We start from the raw sequence: 20,599 nt of genomic DNA on the forward strand, positions 1-20,599 counted from the left end.
TAAAGTCCTAAACAGCCTTAAAAAAAACAAACTTAGGTTAGCCAAAACAGCTAGCATGTAGCTGAAGAAATAGCTAAACTTAAAATTTCTTAAAATATTGAAAAAAAAAACGACATTAGCAAAAACAGCTAGCGTGTAAATATTAGCTAAACTCCAAAACAGCCAAATAAAAAAAAGACTAAATTAGCCAAAACAGCTAGCTTGTAGCTGCTTTGGCTTGAAACTTGCAATTTATCATTTTTGTCAGAGATTTAACATGACTTCCTTTCAAAATAAGACATCCTGTGTCACGTAGAATCATCTCAATGCAGCAAATCATTAGATTTTCCATTTTCAGACAAGAATTAGCAAATCTAAAACTAAATCCGTTTTTTACAAACACTCAAAATCATTTTAATTTGTTTAAACATAGAAAATATGACACTCAAAAATCAGTCTAAAAGCCTCTGAAATTAGATGAATCAAGTTTTTTTTTTAACTTGATTACTTTTTACAGTTTTATTGTCCTTTATAGAGCCACATGTTTAGAACTGGAATATGGTCCTATGGTCCTATGCAAACCGTTTTTATTGTGATAGTACACGGGGAAAGCTGTCAAATATGAACTTAACATTTCATCATGTTTGCATGATAAAGCATTATTTTGTGGCTTTTTTAATTGCTTAAAAACGAATGAAAGAGGCACTTTGGATACTAGGATTTTTTTTTATTGTTTTTTTGTGGATGTTTGAATAATTTTCTCCTTTTTTATCTTAACAGAACTACTTATCCACAGTTTAAATACAGTCAAAAGGCTAAATAAATGAGAAGTTAAAGGTTACATGTATTTTTTCAGGAGATCCAGTTGAGGAAGTGGAGCAGAGGAAGTCGTCTACTGAAGATGAAGCCGGCGCCGGCGGTTGGTATTCAAACTTCAAACCGTCGTGGTTTTTCCGGCTTGAATGTGTTCAAGTGTTTGTGTCCAAACTGCAGATCTCCAGAGCTCCGGCTGCTGCTGTCAGAGCCTGAAGAAGCAGGTCAGAGCTGTGACTTCAACAGGAAACTTTCAAAAACGTTTTCTTTTTTTTTAATATTTCCTTTTTACTTCCCATCCACAGATGGACAGACTGGAGGAGATGATTCAGCTGCTGTTAAGTCTTCAGGCAAAGGAATGAGAAGAGTAAACAAAAACATTTGTTCCAGCGGTTATACTTTTTCTCTCCATTATTTTAATTTCCCCTCCTGTCTTTTTATTTTTGTAATAACTGGGATTTTGTGTATTTAAGATGTTGGTACTGAGCATGTTCAGCCTCAGTTCTCCTGCAGATTTTCACTGTTCTGAAACTTATTTTTTTAGTCATTTCTTCTCAGGTGGGACTTCCAGTCAGTTTGTAAATGTTTGGGTTCAATATTAAAAAAAGAATGTGTGAAAAAACCTGTGCTGCATTTTTTATTGTAGTTACGTCAACTTTGTTACACAGAAGTAGCTTATTGCAAAAGTTGTACTGCTAAGAGTAGTTTTACTGCACCTTAATATTTATACAAGTACTTTAAAAATAAAAAGCCATATTTTTACTCAGCTATTTTTATTCATGTTACCTTTGAATTTATAAAATGCGAACTTTTTAGTCTTGGAAAACAGTATTAGTACAATATTTGTAATAGCGGATTATTGCTCCACATGGCCAATACTACAATACTCGCTTTGGCAAAGATAATGAAATAACAAAAAAAAAAGTCTGCTGTTTAAAAACAGCTCATAAGAAATATTGAAACCAAACTCTCCTTAAGTAAACTTTTGCTGTAAATTATTTTGTTCGAACATGAAATTGAATGGAAAAGGCTTTAGTTTGAAACCAACCTCCAGTGGTCAATAGGTGAACTGCAACAATATCTGGTTGACAATTTTTTGGAAATACTAAAATATTATTACTGGTGTGTTTAAAAATACAAAACGTAGTGATCTATCTTTAAAAAAAATATAGTGTTTTGAAAATATTAGTAAATATAAAAATTCAGCATTGATATTTCAGATTTGTTTTATATCATTATAAGGCTTACTGACAAAAACTTTTTAAAATAAATTCAGAACTTTATTTTTACTAAAATCCACAGTTATTTTTTTCATGCCATTTTTAAAAGCCTCATATTTACAGTGTTTTAAGGAACCATAAATATAATTTTTTCTCTGATAATTCAAAACTTTGAAGATAAAAAAATATTCTATTTGAGAAATTTAAAAATCGGTTTTTTTACAATTCTTTTTGTTTATTCAAGACTTTTTTATGCTGAAACATCCTACTGGATTTTTTGTTTTATGCCATTTTAAAAGCTTTGTATTTGAAGAAACGTATATTTTAAGATTTTTTTTTGTAAATACTTCATTTTTCTATGTATAGTTTTTTTTTCTAATAATTCAAAACTTTATTTCTACTAAGATAATGGACAACCGGACTTATTGTTGAACGCCATTTTTAATAGCCTCATATTTAAAAACCTTTTATCTTAGAAATATTAAGTTTATATTCTTTAAAAACTATTTAAAAAATTGTAATCTTAATTTCTTTTTTTTTCTATTAATTAAAAAATATGTATACTAAAGAAATGCACAACTGGACGTTTTGTCTTGTACTATTTTAAAAAAATGCATATTTAAAAATATTTTATTTGAAGAATTTTACATTTCTTCTTTTAATACGAGTTTTTTTCTCTTTTTATTTAAAACTTTATACCATATAAACGTCTAACTGGACTTTTAGTTTTATCCAATTTTAACAGCTTTATATATAAAAACATATTTAGATGTTCTTTTTTTCTTAAATACAGTTTTTGCTTTTGTTTTTCTTTAATTTTTTTAATAATAATCCAAAACTTTATTTATATCAAGCTAATAGACAACTGGACTTTTTGTATTACTTTTTTAAAATCCTTACATTTCAAAATCGTTATTTAATGTATTTTAAATACCCCTTTTTAGTTTTGTTTTTTGAATATTATTTTATGTTGATTTTTTTTCCTCAAATCCTCGTTTGTTCTTTTTTTATTAATTTAAAACTTTATTTATTCTAAACACATCGACAACTGGACTTTGTTTAGTGTCATTTTACAAAATAATACAATTGAAGAACCTTACTAGATTAAATATTTAAAGGAATACTTTTATTTATCCTCGAATCACATCTCCAAGTGGTTCACACTAGAGGTTGTTGGGACTCCGCCCGCGCTCGCGGATGAGCGGAGGACTCCTCTCAGGTACCAGGAGGCTCCTCGGAGGAGGTTCTGGAGGAGGTGGGGTCACAGCTCGGTTGTGTTTGAAGCTCAGAGCTGAGAGGAAAGCTGTGCGGGAGAAACTTTATCCACGGAGAGGAGTTTAAACATTTCATGAACTTTCTCTGGTAAGAACATTTCCATTTTTTTAACAGACATGTATCAAACTCCAGGTGCGTTCGTTTTTAAAACCCGGTAGTGCCGGATAGAGATTGGTTCAATTGAAACCCCCGTGTGAGTCAGTACTTTAATGAGCCTCACTTGAAAAAATAGAATCAAATCGATTCGATAAGAAAAGCAACATTTATTTACTACTTTCAACAGCTGCTTTTGATTGTTCGTGCTGGCTAAGGTCACCATCTCCGCCCACGTTTGCCCCAAATCCTGACACGTGACCAGCCGTTAACGAGCCGCTGAAGGAAGCCAAACATCAAAGAGGAGATGCGAAATTTTTATGGACTGGTCCATCTTCAAACAGAGAGGGGGGTCAACATGGGTCCAAACACAGCAGTCCTGGTGTTAATCTGGTTTACTTTGGCACAAACTTTGCAAAAATTAATCTATTTAAGTGTACCACAAGTTTATATTAAAAGTGGGGCAGTATAAATTTTAATGTAAACTTAAAATGTTACACTTTTGTCTGAAGTGTTCAGTTAGTATCCTTTATGTGCTTTACTTTTTCGTAAGTATAGTTCGTAAAATAAACTACTTTTTGCAGTTTTCACTTAAAAATGTTCACGTTAGTGAAAATAAATTAACAAAAATACGTTTAAATAAATTTAAAACAATTTATTTCTATTTTTTTTTTAATTAAAACTGTAATAAAATCTTGTAAATTTTGGTTCTTCTTGGGTCTATTCTCAAAACCGTAGAATATTCTGGCACTATAGAGATTGACAAGAAAATGAAGGTCAGGCAAAAATTATTAAATAAAGTTGATAATGTGAAGATGTATATTATTTTTATTAGGGCTGGCTATTGATTATAATTTCCAGAAACGATTCAGTTCGATTTACAAGACCCTGAAATGATTCAATTCCATTTTTTTTTTCGATTCTTGAATTTAATTTTGATTTTACACTTTTATACACATTTGTTTAGAAATACTCAATAATCTGCAATACGTTTTGAATATATTAATTAATATTGGAGGACGTTTCAGCTGGCCACTAGGTGGCGATCGCACTATAGCACTACAGAAGAAGAAGACAGTATGAGGAAAAAACAACGTTTTAAACCACAAATTACTTGAAAAAATATTTCCTTTTAATAATTTGGAAAATTAATGTCTCAGAGTTTATAAAGACGTTCATTTAGTCAGCCATGTATGCTTAGGTCGACCGGGCGTTAGCATTAGCCGTCCTATGGAAAATTCCAATAAAAGTTAGCATCAAGCTAGCAGGCTTTAGCCTTGTGTGCTAAATTGATTTATATCTTTTATGAATCGATTATTGATCTATTAATATTAAATCGATTCAAGTCGATTTATTTAACCCAACCCTAATTTTTACAGTCATTTTCAGCCTTGAACCTAATAATTTGTTACAACATAATTTATTGCAAATTGATGACAAAATCTAACCGAATGTTTAAGTTTTTATATAACAAATCAAATTTTCTCTTTAGTTTGACCCAAACTCGACTGAGTCTCGTTTCTGACTATTTCACATAAAAATCATTTCACTATCTAAAAACTCGATAATGCTAGTGTGAATGCTGTAAGCCGAATTTGGCCGCTCAAGAGGCTAGTGATGATAGCTGAAGATGCTGAAATTAACAGCCAAAAATGCTGAAGTGGATAGCTGAAATCCCTGAAGATAATAGCTGAAAACGCTGAAGCGTATTGCCTGCTAAAAATATTAGTTTAATGCCTATTTAGCCTAAAAAACTGATAAAAGTTAGCCAAAACCGCTAATATTTCAGCTAGCTTAACTCCAAAATAGCCTAAAAAACAAAAAAGCCTAAATTATCCAAAACAGCTAGCATGTAGCTGAATGATTAGCTAAACTGCACATTAGCCTAAAAAACTGAAACAATCCTAAATTAACCAAAATAGCTAGCATGTAGCTAAAATATTAGCTACCTTCCAAATTAGCCTTTTAATAGTCGATTAGTCGTTGATTCGTCGAGTAATCATGGCAGTCCTAATGTCGGTTCAAAAATCTACAGGAGTACAAAGTTGAGACCCTTTCAAAATAAAATGCTCGAAACCTATTGTCTTGTTTTGTTTATCTTTGATTTCATGCCTTTTTTAAATCTTATCCAGACAAAATTTTGGTGCAACAAGGATTTCTTTCTGCAGAGTTATTCTTTTCACCTGTAGACTTGTAGAGGGTGGAGACGAAATCTGCACAGGAATGCATCTGAATACCGTCTATTGCTGGGACAGGTGTGTGTTTAATAACAGGGATGCTTGACTGCTTTATATTGCAAGAATGTAAGCTCAGACTCATCTCTAGAAAAAGGAATTTCTTACTAAGAAAGCATAACTGTAAGAGCATGAATGGAGCATCCATAGTCTGTGAGGATTTTTATCAGCTGGAGTCTTCTTCCTGCAGATCTGTATCGCACAGACACACAGACTCCATCCTGAACACAATCCCGCCTCTGTCTCCGCTCTGCGTCCCTGTCATCTCTGCACACCTCACTGCACAGCAGCTGAGTGACGGGCTGGAGATTGTAGCCCAGCTCGTCAGCAGCCGGCGTTAATTAAACCTTCAGCATCGTATGTGCAGCTGACGGTCACCACACCGGAGCTCTGAGCTGCCAGATGAGATTATCGGCGTGATCCTCTTGATGGGGTCAAATAGTTTCATCTGATGGTGGCTGCTGGGAAAATTCATGGATGTGGATCGGAAGTTTTTACTGACTTAACCACGGTAGGCGGTCCAGGTAAAGCAGACTTTACTTTAATGAACGGCAGGTGACGTAAATGCGTTTAAAAACATGAATCTAACTCAAAAAACCCAAATTCGATTAAAAATCCGACTTTTATTTTGTCTTAGAAATCACTAAAAAGAGATAATTTTACTTGGTAAAGCATTGCAATTAATTGTGGTTAATCCCAATCCAAAAGTGTAATTAATCTGATTTCTTCAATTAGATGACAGCACTAATTAAAAATAAACGTTCTAAATGTACAGTTTTATGTGTGATTTCCTACTGTGATAATTCATTGATAAGTAACTAAAAAAAGAAAAAAATCATTGCGATTAAAAGTTAATTGCAAATTGCGATAAATTAATCGCAATGATTTTTTAAATTGCAATTAATAATATAATGTATATATAATAATATTATGTTGTGATTAAAAATTTATCGCAATTTGCGATCAATTTAATCACAATATTGCAATTAAGTTTTTAATTTTCATCGCAATTAAAAATTAATCGTGATTAATCACAACAGATTTTTCATAGCTTTGCGATTAATTAGTTAATTTTTTTAATCGACCAACAAAAATGTAAAAAATGTTGAGTAGAGGATCAAGTTGACCCATTTTCTTTAGTTTTTCCCTTTAGATTTCAAATATTGTTTATTAATTCAGTATTTGTGTGTTTTGGTTTTTTTTTTCAACACGATTGGTGCACTTTTTGCTCGTTTTACATAAATTCCTGTCAGAAAAAAGTGAATCAAAACAATTCCAGGACTTGGAAATGACAGAACTTCATTTTTTAATCAAGGAATGCAGTTCATGTTCTGTAATGTCTCACAACATGTTTTTGATTGTTTGTGATCTCATCATGAGTTTGTAGAACTCAAAAGGAACAGAACATGTCTGCAGGCGGTCAGATCTTTAAATTCTTCCTCTCTGGTTTTGATCTCTGTGGTTTTGCTAAGCATGCACCTTTTTTATTTTTTTATTTTAATTGTTCCAGGTGCCCCAACATGCATGTCGGCATTCATCTCAGCCTCCTCTTAGCTGTGGTGCTCCTCAAAGGTCAGTTCATGGAGATCTTTTATTCTTGGGTTGCTTTTTATTCTTCTCTGGTTTATATTCAAGTCTTAAAACTGTAACAAAACTACATAAATATGTCTTAAATCTATCTTTTTTAATCACTTGTCTGTATTTTTTTTGGCAAAAACATCTAAATTTACTGTTTATAAGTCGTTTTTTTTTAACACAAACATGCAGACACAAGTTACAAATCAAGAATTACACACAAAAATCCAAAGTTACACACAATTATATAAACAAATCAAGAACTACACACACACAAATCGGACGGAACTGTTTTATCTCCATATTTTCTCTATTAATAAAAGATGAAGAAAGTCCTTTTCACTGTTTTCAATGTGTATTCACAATTATTTCATTTTTTTAAGTTAATAAGAAAAACATTTTTTAATATTTATCATAAAATATTTACATAAAAAGCATCTTTAAATAAACAAAACATTTCTGAAGGTAACAAATTATTGTTTGATAATTCAGATCATCTTAAATCTGACCAGAATGATGGTTTTCTCTGAGAGTGTTACCAATAAAGTTACACATTTTTATATATTTCATTTAAAAATCATTTAACTGATGTTTCCATTTCCAGTGTTTAATCTTATTTTGAAAAGACTGCAGTTATGGAAGCCGGGTTAAACATCATTAAAGGTGTTTTCATCAGATGTTCCTCCACATATTGACACAGATTTGCAGGAAGTTTCACGCACATACATGCAGCGACGGGATAAAACGAGGAGTTCTGCTCTTTTAAACTGTAATGTTTCCTCGCTAAGGAATTTAAATTGTTCCGTACAAACTCATGTTCATTTCCAGGTGAGTTGTAGAAGTTTTTTTTTTCCAGACTGGGACTGGAGAGTTTATGACCTGAGCTGGTCTCAAACATGACAGCTTTAAGACCATGTCAAGCATTTATTCTGGAGGATTTCAAAAACTTTGACTTGACTGAACTCGACTCCTTCACCTCGACTCGGGGCCTCCTCTTCAGTGTTGTAATGCTACACATCCATAACATGCTTTCTGTCAAGTTAAATCCACCCAGAGGCAGGAGTCAGCTTTTTAATCCCCGTTTGTCGACTCCCAGACTAAAAAAATGATTAATGGAGGGATTATCTGCCTCCTAATTATTTTCTCTCTAAAGATCTGAGGTTTTCTTTGCACGTTTTTCATCAGAGCAAAAGAAGTTGAGGTTAGTGTGGTGCTAAACGGCAGGGTCAGGACACCACGTCTGCAGGTGGCGCTCTTCTTTTTTTTTTGTCATGTAATATATTTATATTCTAATGTGACAGTTTTTTAAGGAATATATATGTTTATTAATTAAATTATTCATTATACATGTATTTATAATTATTTTAAATAATAATTTTATTTTGTAGTCTGATCTGACTGATTAGTTATTGATTTATTTTCTGATTTATTCACTTCCTGTCATTTCTTTCACTTTGCTCAGAGTTACCTGTTGTTTTTACCTGCGTCAACACTTCATATAAGGAAATTATCAATGTGTTTGGCATCATATTTCTGTCATTCAGCAGGATCTCTTAAGACAAAATCTCTGCTGGAACAAATTTTGTTTCCCACTTCATATCTGTTGATATTTGTAACTGTTTTATGCTGTTTTATGTTTCTACATAGGGTTGGAAAAAATCGATTTAAATCGATTTAATCTTGATAGATCAGTAATCGATTCACAAAAGATATAAATCGATTTAGCACAGTAAGCTAAAGTCCGCTAGCTTGATGCTAACGTTCAATAGAATTTCCCATAGGACGGCTAATGCTAACGCTCGGTTGACCAAAAAAATACACTACTGACTAAATGAACGTTTTTATTTACTCACAGGCATTCATTTTCTAAACTCTTTCAAGGAAATATTTATAAAGTGACTATTTGTGGTCTAAAACTTCGTTTTTTCCCTCATACTGTTGTCTTCTTCTTGAATTAAGTGTACTTCTGTAGCGCGATCGCCACCTAGTGGCCAAACTGAAACGTCCTCCAGGAGAAGCAGCAGTTTACAATGTTAATGATCTGAACATTTTTGTTAAAAACTTCTCCTTTAGAGAATCTATGTAACACTATATGATATTAACAATCTCATTATTTTACCAATACATTTTACAATATGTGAACTGTATCAGATTAATATAAATATATGGAAATTAAATAATAGATTTTTAATGTATTTCTAAACAAATGTGTATAAATTTGTATACTTAAAATTGAATTGAAGAATCTGAAAAAAAATCTAAAAAAAAATAGATTCTGGAAATTATAACCGATACCCAGCCCTATTTCTGCACCTGAGGATGAAAACTTAACGCTACATGAACTTAAGTAGAAATATTTGGTCCTGACTCTTTTTTTGTTGCCATTTCTGTCTTTACAATGGTTTTGTGATTTTCGAGGGATGCTAACATCGACTGTATATGAGAACTGGACCGGGTGAGTGTGATGTCACCAATTGAAAGCTTCCAGTTCAGGCATAATTAACTCAGTGCAGTCGCCTTCCTTTTGTTCGTGGTACGGACATCAATCCCAGTAAATTGGGATTGGTCCGAGTTGGTATGAGTCGCTGTTTCTATGGCAACCAACCAGAAGGGAGCTTGTGAGAAGTCCACGCCCCTACCACTTGAAAGCAGGCGAGTCGAAATCTGTCAAACGTGTCAAATGTTCACCAGCTACTTTTGTGATGTGATTGACCAGTTGAAAGCTTGAAAAACTTCCAATAAAATAAAATATATCCATATAATGAAAATAAAATTATCATTATGAAAAAAACTAATGGTTGTTCTGACTGAGTAATAGCTGTTTATTTCTCTCTATAAGTCTATTCTGGCTTCTAAGAGACAGTGGGTACTTCCTGTTTCGTATGCCAGTGAGGGGTCACTCAGTCCAGTTCTCATATACAGTCAGTGGTTGCTAAGGGCGACCGGGCATGCTCCCAGTAAACGCTCATCATCTGTGCACTGCATGTTTGTGAACAGAGGAGCCTTCTTTCCATAAAAGAATGGTTTCCTCCTCTTGTCTGTTCTCGTTAATCCTCATTTAAGCAAAAGAGGTCAAATGAGATTCTAATGTTTAACTTGATTAATAAAAATAAAGTTGATGCACTCAATAGAGAAAAGTTTGTGTTCTACAGTCTGTTTTTAATGCAGCTGAATTCTGTTATTTGCTCTTTACTAATTGCTTCATGGATGCAGATTTCTCTCTTTTAGAGAAGTAAATTCAAATAGTTTTTTTTTATCCAAATGTTACAGTTTGTTTGCTTGGTCTGGATGTGTAAATATAGCAGCATAGCTTTATGTTCTCTGGGTTTGACCTCCATGTCCTTCACCGTTCTCAGTCCAGCGAGGCGCGGCGGTCCAGGAGATCCAAAGCAGCCATGACAACATTGTCAAGATCAACTCGGCGGCAGACAGTGAGTGCGACCCGAACCTGTTCTGGAGAAAACTTCAATCTGGAGGACAGTCGAGCAACGAAAACGTGTTTTATTGGTTTAAGTATCTAAAGAAAGATTCTCTTTTACATTTTTTTTGTACAAATATTTGCTTAAATTTGCATTATTAGAATTATAAATGGAGTTTTATTTTTTTAATCCAACAGGAAGCAGAAAAGACAAAGACGTTTCATTAAATAAAATACTAGATGATAGAAATTCAATGTGATAAAGATGCTTCAAAAAGACGTTCCAGACCTTCTGCGAAGCATGGTGGCGATAGTATAATGATTTTAGATAGATATAATGATTTAACTTGAATTTTCCCTTTTTTGGTCTTTTTTCCTTTATTTCCAATGGAAGTGATGCAGTGCTCTTCAGCCATGGACATCCTCTTCTTAATGGACGGCTCCTACAGCATGGGGAAGGGAAGCTTTGAGAGGTCCAAACACTTTGCAGTCAAGCTGAGCCAAGCTTTAGATATTGGACCCGACAAGGTTTGAGTTCTGTCTCTCTATCTCAACCAAATTAGACAAAGAAAAGTAAACATTTAAATTGCTATCCTGCATTTTTTAAAATGTATGGATCCTTTTAGATATCCACTTTGAGGAAAATTGTGTATTTTTATGATGAAGGACATCAAAAGCTCAAAATCGCATTTCTGAGGATTTCTTTATTTAGCAGTGCGGACCAGATTAAAGATTGTTTGTTGAAAAAGCTTGAAGTTCTGAAGTAGAAGCCTCAAGCTTCCTGCTCCGCTCTATTCAGATGTTCCTCATGTCGACATTATTTATTCTGAACCATTCACATTCATACATTCTTGCTCTCACATTCATATATACTCTCTTGCTCATTCATATATTCTTTCTCTCGCATGCATATACGTATATTACCTTACACGTACATACATTCTCACTCATATACGTCTACGCTTTCCATGTCAAAGCTGGTATGTGGCGTCATTTTTGAGTTACCAGTAGGGGTGTAATGATTCATTTTAACATTCATTTATTTATTTTTCACTTTTATCAATTTACTTAATTTTTACTCTTTTTTTAGCTTGTGACTGCTGTTAACTGCTATCACCCAAAATTAAAACTAACTAGCTAATTTTCTAGCTAACTAGCAAATTTTCTAGCTAACTAACTAGCAAGCTAACTAGCTAATTTACTAACTAATTTGCTAGATAATTAACAAGCTAGCTAATTTGCTAACTAACTAGCTAATGTGTTAGCTAACTACCTAGCTAGCCTACTATCAAGCTAATTAAAAAGCTAGCTAAATTGATAATTTGCTGGCTCACTAGGTAATTTGCTAGCTTACTAATTTGCTAGATAATTATCAAGCTAGCCAATTTGCTAACTAACTAGCTAATGTGTTAGCTAACTACCTAGCCAGCTAATTATCAAGCTTACTCAAGAGCTTGCTAAATAGCTAATTTGCTGGCTAACTAGCTAATTTGCTAGCTAAATAACCAGGTAGAAAATCTGCTAGCTAATTAAAAAAAACTAGCTAAATAGCTAATTTGCTAACTAACCAATTAGCCAGCTAACTAGCTAATTTGCTTTTCAACTAGCTAGGTAGATAAATAGCTATGTCGCTTGCTAACTAGCTAGCTAATTTGGAAGTTAATTAACAAGCTAGGTAACTGGCTAACTAGCTAGCAAAATAAATATTCCGCTAACTAGCAAATATGATAGCTAACCAGCTAGGTAATTTGCTAGCCAACTAACCAGCTATCCCACTAGCTTATTTGTTAGCTAACTAACCAGCTAGCTAATTTGGTACTTAAGTAACAAGCTAGGTAACTAGCTAGAAGTTAATTGTTCTTGTTTTCTCCAAGCTTAAAAACTATTTGATTCATATCATAATTTGCGGTTGCTGATCCGATTCATAGTTGATGTTGGTTCACTTTGAGCGATCCGATTTGATTTGATCTAAAATCCTAAAATCCCGGACATCTTTACCCAAAACTTCAACCCGTGTGACTCAGAGAAAAATACCTGAATATTGCAGGTGGAGTTTTCTAGATTCATAGTATTACTATCAGGATAATTAATTGTAAATTAAATATGCATAAAAACAACTAAAAAAGAGTTAATGGCGAATCCATTCACATTTTAGCTTCACAAAGTTCAGTCCACTGTATTTCCACAGCAAAATAATACAAATATGTTGGCTGTAAGGGAGAGAGTGTAAACAGATGGATGATGGGAAACGGTCGGGTTTACTATGTGTCAACGGTTCCGTCCGTAACTCAGAGGTAAAATTCTGATGAACTTTGCAGAAACTAGAGAAAATTTAGGCTAAAAACAGCATAAATCAAAAACCACTGGGAATGCTTTCAAAACAGATCAGAGCGAGTCTTTAAATGCTTGTAGAATTTATTCATTTGTTTCTAAAAATATAATATCTTTTTTTTGCCGATTCTATTAATTTAATCTAATCACCATTTGAGTTTAGAATTAATCTTTTCATTTATCACACTATATTGATAATGCTGTTTAACTGTTTTTTTTTCAGGAATGGTTTTCATTTTTGGATGTATTAAGTGTTTAGTATTTTTTTTCCTTCCTATAACTGTGGACTGTGCAGGTCCGAGTGGGTCTGATTCAGTTCGGTTCTGTTCCCCGGCTGGAGTTTGCCTTGGATTCCTTCTCCAACAAGCAGGAGCTGAAAAGGCACATGAAGAAGATCTCCTACAGGTGTTTAAGGAGGTTTCATTAAACATCTCCTGCAGCAGATATTTACTCTACTCGTCCTTCAGGGGCGGGGGCACCCAGACCGGCTTGGCTCTGAAGTACATCCTGAGGAAAGGTTTTCCAGGCGGCCGCAACTCCTCCAGCGTCCCCCACATCGCCATCCTGCTGTCGGATGGGCGGTCTCAGGGCAGCGTGGTGCAGACGGCATCACAGCTCAAAGAGACAGGCATGGTCTTGTTCGCCGTCGGCCTGCGTTACCCGAAGTACGTCTGCTGGAGGAAAACAATCATATCCAGCAAAGATTACAGGACTTCTCACACGGAGCCGCTATAATTTACAGGTGGGAAGAACTCCACGCTCTCGCCAGCGAGCCAATGGAGAGCCACGTTTTCTTTGCAGAGCATTTCCAGGATGCCGTGAACGGCCTGTTCACCACGCTGACGTCCTCGTCTGTCTGCAACGCCACGCCTGCAGGTTAGAGAGTTCCTCCAGTGTCAAAGTCTCACTCATCATCAAACATCGTCTGTTAATCCTGATCCTATTTTGTGATTCTCCAGGATGTCAAGTGGAGTCGTTCCCTTGTGAGAGGAAGACACTGGAGACACAGAAAAAGCTGCAGGGAAACTTCATGTGCTGGAAGGGCTCCAAGGGGTATTCCCCGTACACCTCTCTATGCCCCTACTACAGGTAAGGGGGGTTTCATCTTTACAGCAGAACGTCCGCTTATCACACACAGATCTCCAAACTCAACCAACCAGGGACTCGATGAAGTCTTTTTAGATCATGATATGCAACATCAACATGGATCCGTTTAAGAAACAAGGAGAAAAAAATGGATTGTTCCTGGCATAAGCGCCCTCTACTGGTCGAGCATTGTGAGTACGGGATGCTTCAAGGAACAAAGTTCGGAGAACAATTTCAACAGTTACGTGTTCTAGTAGACAAAAATTATTTATTTTTATTATATTTAATAAATATTTAAAGATTTTATGTTATAAAAAAACCCACTCTGATCACTAAAAGGTATTTTAATTACAATTTTGCTATTTTTTAGCCCAAAAAAAAAAAGTAATTTTTGAAGTCATAGTTTCTGCAGAGCGGCACCCACTAGCTTACAGCCCCTCACAACCCAAAATTTTACCCCTCCAGCCATAAAATCAAAATGACTGACAGAAGTGCAACAGATTTTACTTTTGGTGAAATTTGGGAACAGAGAGTGATGTTTTTAAGTCTGTAACTGTGAGTACTTTTGATATTTTGAGTAATACAGTTTGGTATTACACGGAATATATTTCTTTTTTTAAGTGTGACTAAGAAATTAAAGAACAGTTAAACATTTTGATTGCTTTAAATTATGAAAAAACCTGATAATTTTTACATTTATTAGAAAAAACTGAGAATTTATGAATAAAAATCACAAAGTGCTTTTGAATGTACAAATAAAATGCAATACAATAAAAAAATTAAAACATCAAAGGAGGAAGTTGCAAAATGAACTAAAAGCTTTTCTGAATAAAAATGTCTTTAAAATCTTTAAACCATGAATTAAACCATTTAGACTTGTAAAGACCCACTCTGATAAAAATTGTGTTTTTGGGTGACATTGTTCTAAAGATGGAGGACATGTAAAAAGAAATTGCATTTCACCTTGTAGATGAATATATCCATATAGGGTCACATACGTGATGGAACAGTCCGTCTTATTGCTCTGAGGTGAATTGCTAATGAACTACTGCCGCTCTGCAGAAACTAAGTCCTAAAAAAACAACAGATTTTCATGGCTTTGGCTAAAAACAGCATAATCGTTATTAAAATAAAATAAATGGTAAAAAATAAAATAGATTAGAAGAACTAAAAGAACTAATTAATCGCAAACCTGCAAAAATTAATCGCGATTAATTGCTGTAATTTTTTTTTTTTTTTGTCTCAAAATTTGCCAACAACTTATCGGTGAATAATCACAATATGAAATCACACACAAAACTCTTTATTTACAACATTTATTTTTAATAACTGCTGTCAAACAATTGCAAAAAAAATTGGATTAATCCCACTTGTGTGTTGGGATTAATCGCAATTAATCGCAATGTTTTACCGGGTAAAATATATTTGTACAATATGGCAGCAGACCACAGATCAAATAGTCGCTTTTTGTGAAAAAATGATCTAAACCATAAAAATAGCAAAGATAAATTACTAAAAACCGATTAAATATTTATTTCGTTTATACGTTACCAAGTTTTAAGCGGGATAACAACCAATGAAATGCTTTAACGTGGAAACCTGAACCGCCGAGTTAAAGCGACGGACATTCAATTAATTAACTTGTTAATTCCTTTAGATTAATCGTTAGCGCGTTAGCTCTACATTAAACAGTAGGCCTAACAGTCTTTATTGTGTTTTTAGCTACAACCGGGTCTACAAGAAGCACCAGACGGTTTGCCACAGGACCATCTGTCCAGGTAAAACTGATCAATTCCTGCTTTTTATCATTTAGTCCGATTCTGTTGAGGATCCTTTCGTTTTCCGATCATCTGCAGATCCGTGCGATTCCCAGCCGTGTCTGAACGGAGGCTCGTGTGTATCTGAAGGTCCGGACGGTTTTCACTGCGTTTGTCTTCCAGGTTATGGAGGAGATCCTCACTGCGGTCAGTTAACTCACACACGAGGAAGAGGGAGATCCTTCAGAGACTGACCTCTCGTCTTTCCTCAGCTCCTGCTTTGTCCTTGGACTGCTCCGTAGATTTGCTCTTCCTCCTGGAGGGCTCTTCCTCCCTCACTCTAGAAGGCTTCCTGCGGTTCAAGTCCTTCCTGAAGCGCTTCCTCCAGACGGTGATCGGCTCGGACAGCCCCAGCAAAGTAGGGCTCGCCGTGTTTGGACGGGAGACTCGAGTGGAGGTCCAGGTCGGGAAGTTCAAGAGGAACCTGGGGGGGTTTCTGAAGGCTGTGGACGCACTTCAGTCGCCTGGTGGTCAAACTCTGACCGGCCAGGCACTGCGCCACGTCACCCGCCACGGCTTTGTGAGTGGCGTTACAGACAACCTTCCCCGCGTGGTGGTGCTGCTCACCGCCACCCCCGCCGCCGATGAGGTCATCGAAGCCGCAAAATATGCACGGGATCGAGAGATATTCCTGATAGGGGTGGGACCAGATTTCCTGAAGGCTCAGCTGAATAATATCACTGGAAATCCTCAAAGGACTCTCACCTACTCGACACCCGACAGGCTGAACGAGAAGTTACCCGAGCTAAAGGCCAAGATCTGCAGCGTGGATACTCAAGGTGATTATGAAGAATACTTTAATACTAAGAACATGTTTTAATTATGACTAATCATAATCCCTTTGAACTATATTGTGTAAAAAAATTAAAAAAAATAGGATTTTAAACTGATGTGTTTCATGAAAACACTGGATTTCCTCCTAACTATAAGACACGGTGGTGGTAGTATGATGAACAGGGTGTTTTTGATCACTTGACTATATTTTTATATTTCTGTATTTTATTCAGATGAACATTGAAAGGTGTTGAAAGAAGTTATTTTTTGGGTAGTTACAGAATATATGTATTTTATTAGCAGTATTTCATTAGATAAGTATTATTACCAGGTTGTTTTAGTAATGTTTCTTTCCTACCGAGCATCAGAGTGAAAATTTCACCCTCGCCACATTGAAAAACTCATAATACTTGAATTTTAAAGAATTTTAAATTCAAGATGAATTTTAGGTATTGTGAAATACCCCTCCCCCCACAGAAAACATGACATCACAGCAGGTGAAACTGTTAAGAAAAAAAAAATTGAGACAAAATCTCTCAAAATCCACCAACTAAACCAAAACATTCCACGCATGTTTCCAAATAATATTATGGGATGGCTACAGAACCTACAACTTGGAAGCCATTTTGTTGCAAATTGTGAAATTTGGCAATTTTTGCACCTTTTGGGGAAAAGACATTTTTTTTAAGCTATCTTCACAAAATTTCATCCACACACTGTCAGCTTAAAGCTAAACACACAACCAGAGTTTTGTTCACCTGTAAGAAGCCGCCATCTTGAATTAAAAGAACAAAAATCAATTTAAACGGTAACCAAACCCTAAATCAACTTTTTTTTGTCTGTTTACCTCTTTAAATAACGCTTTAAAGTGCTGTTTGTTGCCACATTTTTGCCAAATTACAATACATTTGTTAATTCTTGAAAATATGAATGGCGTGCGTGTGGCGTGCTGGCCAAAGTGGTGTTTACTCACACATTATTTACTGAAAAATTGTGACATTTGAATGCATTGATCCAAGGCTAAAGTTGAACAAACTAAAATGACATAGGATATGAAAATGCTAAGAATGTGGGCATGGTTAGCAAAAAACCACCGTTGCTAAGGAAATTGAAAAGTTTACTTTTGCCAATTCTTCTAAAACTGATGTCTATCTGTTCAGTATCACCAAGTGACCAAAACATAAAATGGTTGCTATGGAGATAAAACCAATAGATAAGCAGCCATTTTGAAAAAAAGTGCTTTTATAGCAATTTTTTTCATGCAGGTCTGACTATCCTTGATCAAATGTGGGCAGTGGGGGAGGGTAGAGGAGTGCGGTGAGGTCGGGGGTGGGTGGTGAGGAAGCTGCAGGCCATACGACGCCACTTTAATTTACTTTTGTAAATTGGAACTTATACTTACACTATACTCTTCTCCTTTATGGTGTTTTTAGGTTGCCTGGGTCAAGCGGTAGACCTGGTGTTTGCCCTGGATGCCTCAGCTAGTGTTGGCCGCGAGAACTTTGCCGTCCTGCGCGACTTTGTGCGCAGCATCACCGTCCAGTTCGACATCAACCGGGACTTGGCTCAGGTAGCTCTCGTGACTTACAGCCGAAAAGCCTCCACCGTCTTCCGCCTGGACGCCCACGAGACCGGCTCCGTCATCCTCAAGGCGGTGGACGATGCTAGCTACACGGGCGGGGCGGGGTCATCGGGCGCCGCTCTACTCCACGTTTACTCCAACGTCCTAACCGTTGCTAACGGCGCAAGGCCTGCAGTCAACAAAGCTGTGGTGTTGCTGACTGACGGTTCGGGCGGCGAAGACGGCGTGGTGCCAGCTCAGAGGATAAGGGACAGCGGAGTTTCAGTTTTTGTAGTCGGAGTTGGAGACGTACAGAGAGAGAGGCTGGTGAGGATCGCAGGTTCGGAGGATCACATGATATCTGTTCCGTCTTACGAGGAACTCAAGTACTTTGAAGACGTACTGGTGCAGATGCTGTGTGCAGGTAAAAATCGATTGGTTTTTGAGACAGCAAAATTATTTACACAACAAAAAATATGTTCTTCAATATAAAACCGTCTTTTTTTTTGTTTCTATGCTAGATGTGAAGAAACCAGTAAATCTGTGCAAACCCAACCCCTGTATGAATGGCGGGAGCTGCATCCTGTCTGGAGGAAGCTTCCGGTGTCGATGCCAAGACTATGAAGGACCTCACTGTGAAAGAAGTACGGCTGGGTTGATCAAATCGACTAGTCGATCTGAATCGGTCTAAGCTTATTAGATCAATAATCGATCCATAAAAGCAGAGATCAATCTAAAGCATAATGCTAAAGTCCGCTAGCTTGATGCTAATGTTTAATGGGATTTCCCACAGGGCGGCTAATGCTAACAGTCAAACGACCTAAACATACATTACTGATTAAATTAACATCTTTATAAACTCACAGGTGTGAATTTTCCAAACTCTTATAAGGAAATGTTTTTAAATTAACCATTTGTGGTCTAAAACACAGTTTTTGTTCATAATTTCTTCTTCTTCTGGAATAAGGTGTAACGCTATAGCGTGATCACCACCTAGTGGCCAAACTGAAACACCCTCCAGGAGAGGCAGAACAATTGTTGGAGCTTCTCCGTTTGATGATCCATTTAACACTGTTATGGAAGTGTTTGTGACTCATAATTCTAAATAAAAGTCAATACTGGAAATGCCTTTTCATTTTCACAATGTAATGGCATTACTTGTCTCTTAAATGAAATGAAAAAACAATTCTCCAAACAGCTTTTTCTTCTTCAACACCGCTCATTCCGTAACTTAATTAAAATGATTACAAAAAGTTTAGTAAATTTGTACTAAAATTTAATTAGAAGTATCAAATTTGAAAATGAAAATGCTTAAACAGAAATGCTTTTTTCATTTTCACAATCTAACAGCAATGATAAAACAATTCTCACCGCTCATTCTGTAACTTAATTAAAATGGTAAAGAAAATGGTATTTGATTTTTAATTTTCAAAAAGTTATCTGGGAAATTTGTACTAAAATAAAAAAGAAAAAGCCATTTGGAGAATTGCTTTTACATTTTATTTAAGAGACAAGTAATATTGTGTTATATTGTGAAAATGAAAAAGCATTTCCAATATTGACTTTTATTTGAATTATGAGTCACAAAGGCTTCCATAACATTGTAGGGTATTAATCTCATAATCCCACTAACACATTTTACAGTATGAAAACTGTATCAGATTAATGTGAAAATCTTCAAAACATAGATCTCCTGGAACAACAGATGTGATTCTAAGGATGAAATTCTAATTGCAGAAATTAAGATTCTGTGTTTTTCCAGGAAGCAGCAGCTCTCCGTCCAGAGGGGATCGTCCCAGGCCTGCAGGTCTGAGGAGGAAGAGCAGACAGAAGAAGAGCCACCAGGAGCTCCTGCATCGCTACAAACTTCACCGCAGAAGACACGCCGCTTGATGGATGAGACGGGGAGCAGATGGGAAGACTTCAGGCATAAACAGAGCGGAGAGAAAGGGATTCTCGATGTTTAAAGCTGTAATGTACATAAATGCATCCTTTATGTGACGTGAACGTATATATTCTGTTTTTAAACAGTCTTTATGTTTATCCAACTCAGATGTTTTATAGTTTCAGGAGGAGATTTGACTTTGAAACATTTTTTTAATACAATTGCTAAAATTGTGCCTATTTATTAAAGAGTTGCATGACTTCTGTGTACGTTATGTTCAAGTTACTTTACCAATTTCTCCTTAAAGAGTTACATTTAATTAAATCAGATGGAATTTAGCATGTTCTGTCTCAAAATCATGACCTAGTTTAATCATTCTGCAGCCAAATTCATTCAAAATGTCATTTTTGGCATTGAAAATACATTTTAAGACAGTAAATATTTGTCTAAATATTTGTTAGCTTTACGGATTGGTAATAAAAAAGAAAAGAAAAATGACCAAATTTTTCGGTATATTTTTATTTGAATAAAAAGTGCT

General features: G+C 35.5%; 2 protein-coding genes across 7 annotated transcripts in view; both read left to right on the forward strand.

Moving 5' to 3' along the window:
• Positions 1 to 1,414, forward strand: part of tdrd1 (tudor domain containing 1) — a 21,134-nt gene extending 19,720 nt beyond the window's left edge. Inside the window, exons 24-26 of one of the 2 annotated variants that reach the window (XM_024285546.2) lie at positions 836 to 898; positions 973 to 1,016; positions 1,098 to 1,414. In XM_024285546.2, the coding sequence (XP_024141314.1) occupies positions 836 to 898; positions 973 to 1,016; positions 1,098 to 1,154 (164 nt within the window). In that variant the 3' untranslated portion in view covers positions 1,155 to 1,414. Of the gene's footprint in view, positions 1 to 835; positions 899 to 970; positions 1,017 to 1,097 lie in introns of both variants that reach the window. The other variant, XM_024285547.2, reaches the window with a different exon arrangement.
• Positions 1,415 to 3,107: 1,693 nt separating this feature from the next.
• On the forward strand, positions 3,108 to 20,330 carry vwa2 (von Willebrand factor A domain containing 2). 5 transcript variants are annotated; one of them, XM_024285678.2, is made up of 16 exons: positions 3,108 to 3,374; positions 5,570 to 5,635; positions 5,805 to 6,125; positions 7,125 to 7,186; positions 10,546 to 10,620; positions 11,002 to 11,135; positions 13,234 to 13,343; positions 13,406 to 13,603; positions 13,681 to 13,814; positions 13,898 to 14,027; positions 15,747 to 15,802; positions 15,881 to 15,988; positions 16,054 to 16,620; positions 18,049 to 18,600; positions 18,698 to 18,820; positions 19,939 to 20,330. In XM_024285678.2, exons 4-16 carry the CDS (start codon positions 7,135 to 7,137, stop codon positions 20,067 to 20,069), a joined length of 2,370 nt encoding a protein of 789 aa, XP_024141446.1. In that variant the 5' UTR covers positions 3,108 to 3,374; positions 5,570 to 5,635; positions 5,805 to 6,125; positions 7,125 to 7,134; the 3' UTR covers positions 20,070 to 20,330. The 5 variants fall into 5 exon arrangements, with proteins under 5 accessions (XP_024141446.1, XP_024141447.1, XP_024141445.1 ...); XM_024285679.2 differs by lacking the exon at positions 5,570 to 5,635 and having other exon boundaries at positions 5,805 to 6,138; XM_024285677.2 differs by lacking the exon at positions 5,570 to 5,635.
• Positions 20,331 to 20,599: the final 269 nt, after the last annotated feature.

The sequence above is a fragment of the Oryzias melastigma genome, linkage group LG19, assembly GCF_002922805.2.
Source record: "Oryzias melastigma strain HK-1 linkage group LG19, ASM292280v2, whole genome shotgun sequence".
NCBI lineage: Eukaryota > Metazoa > Chordata > Actinopteri > Beloniformes > Adrianichthyidae > Oryzias > Oryzias melastigma.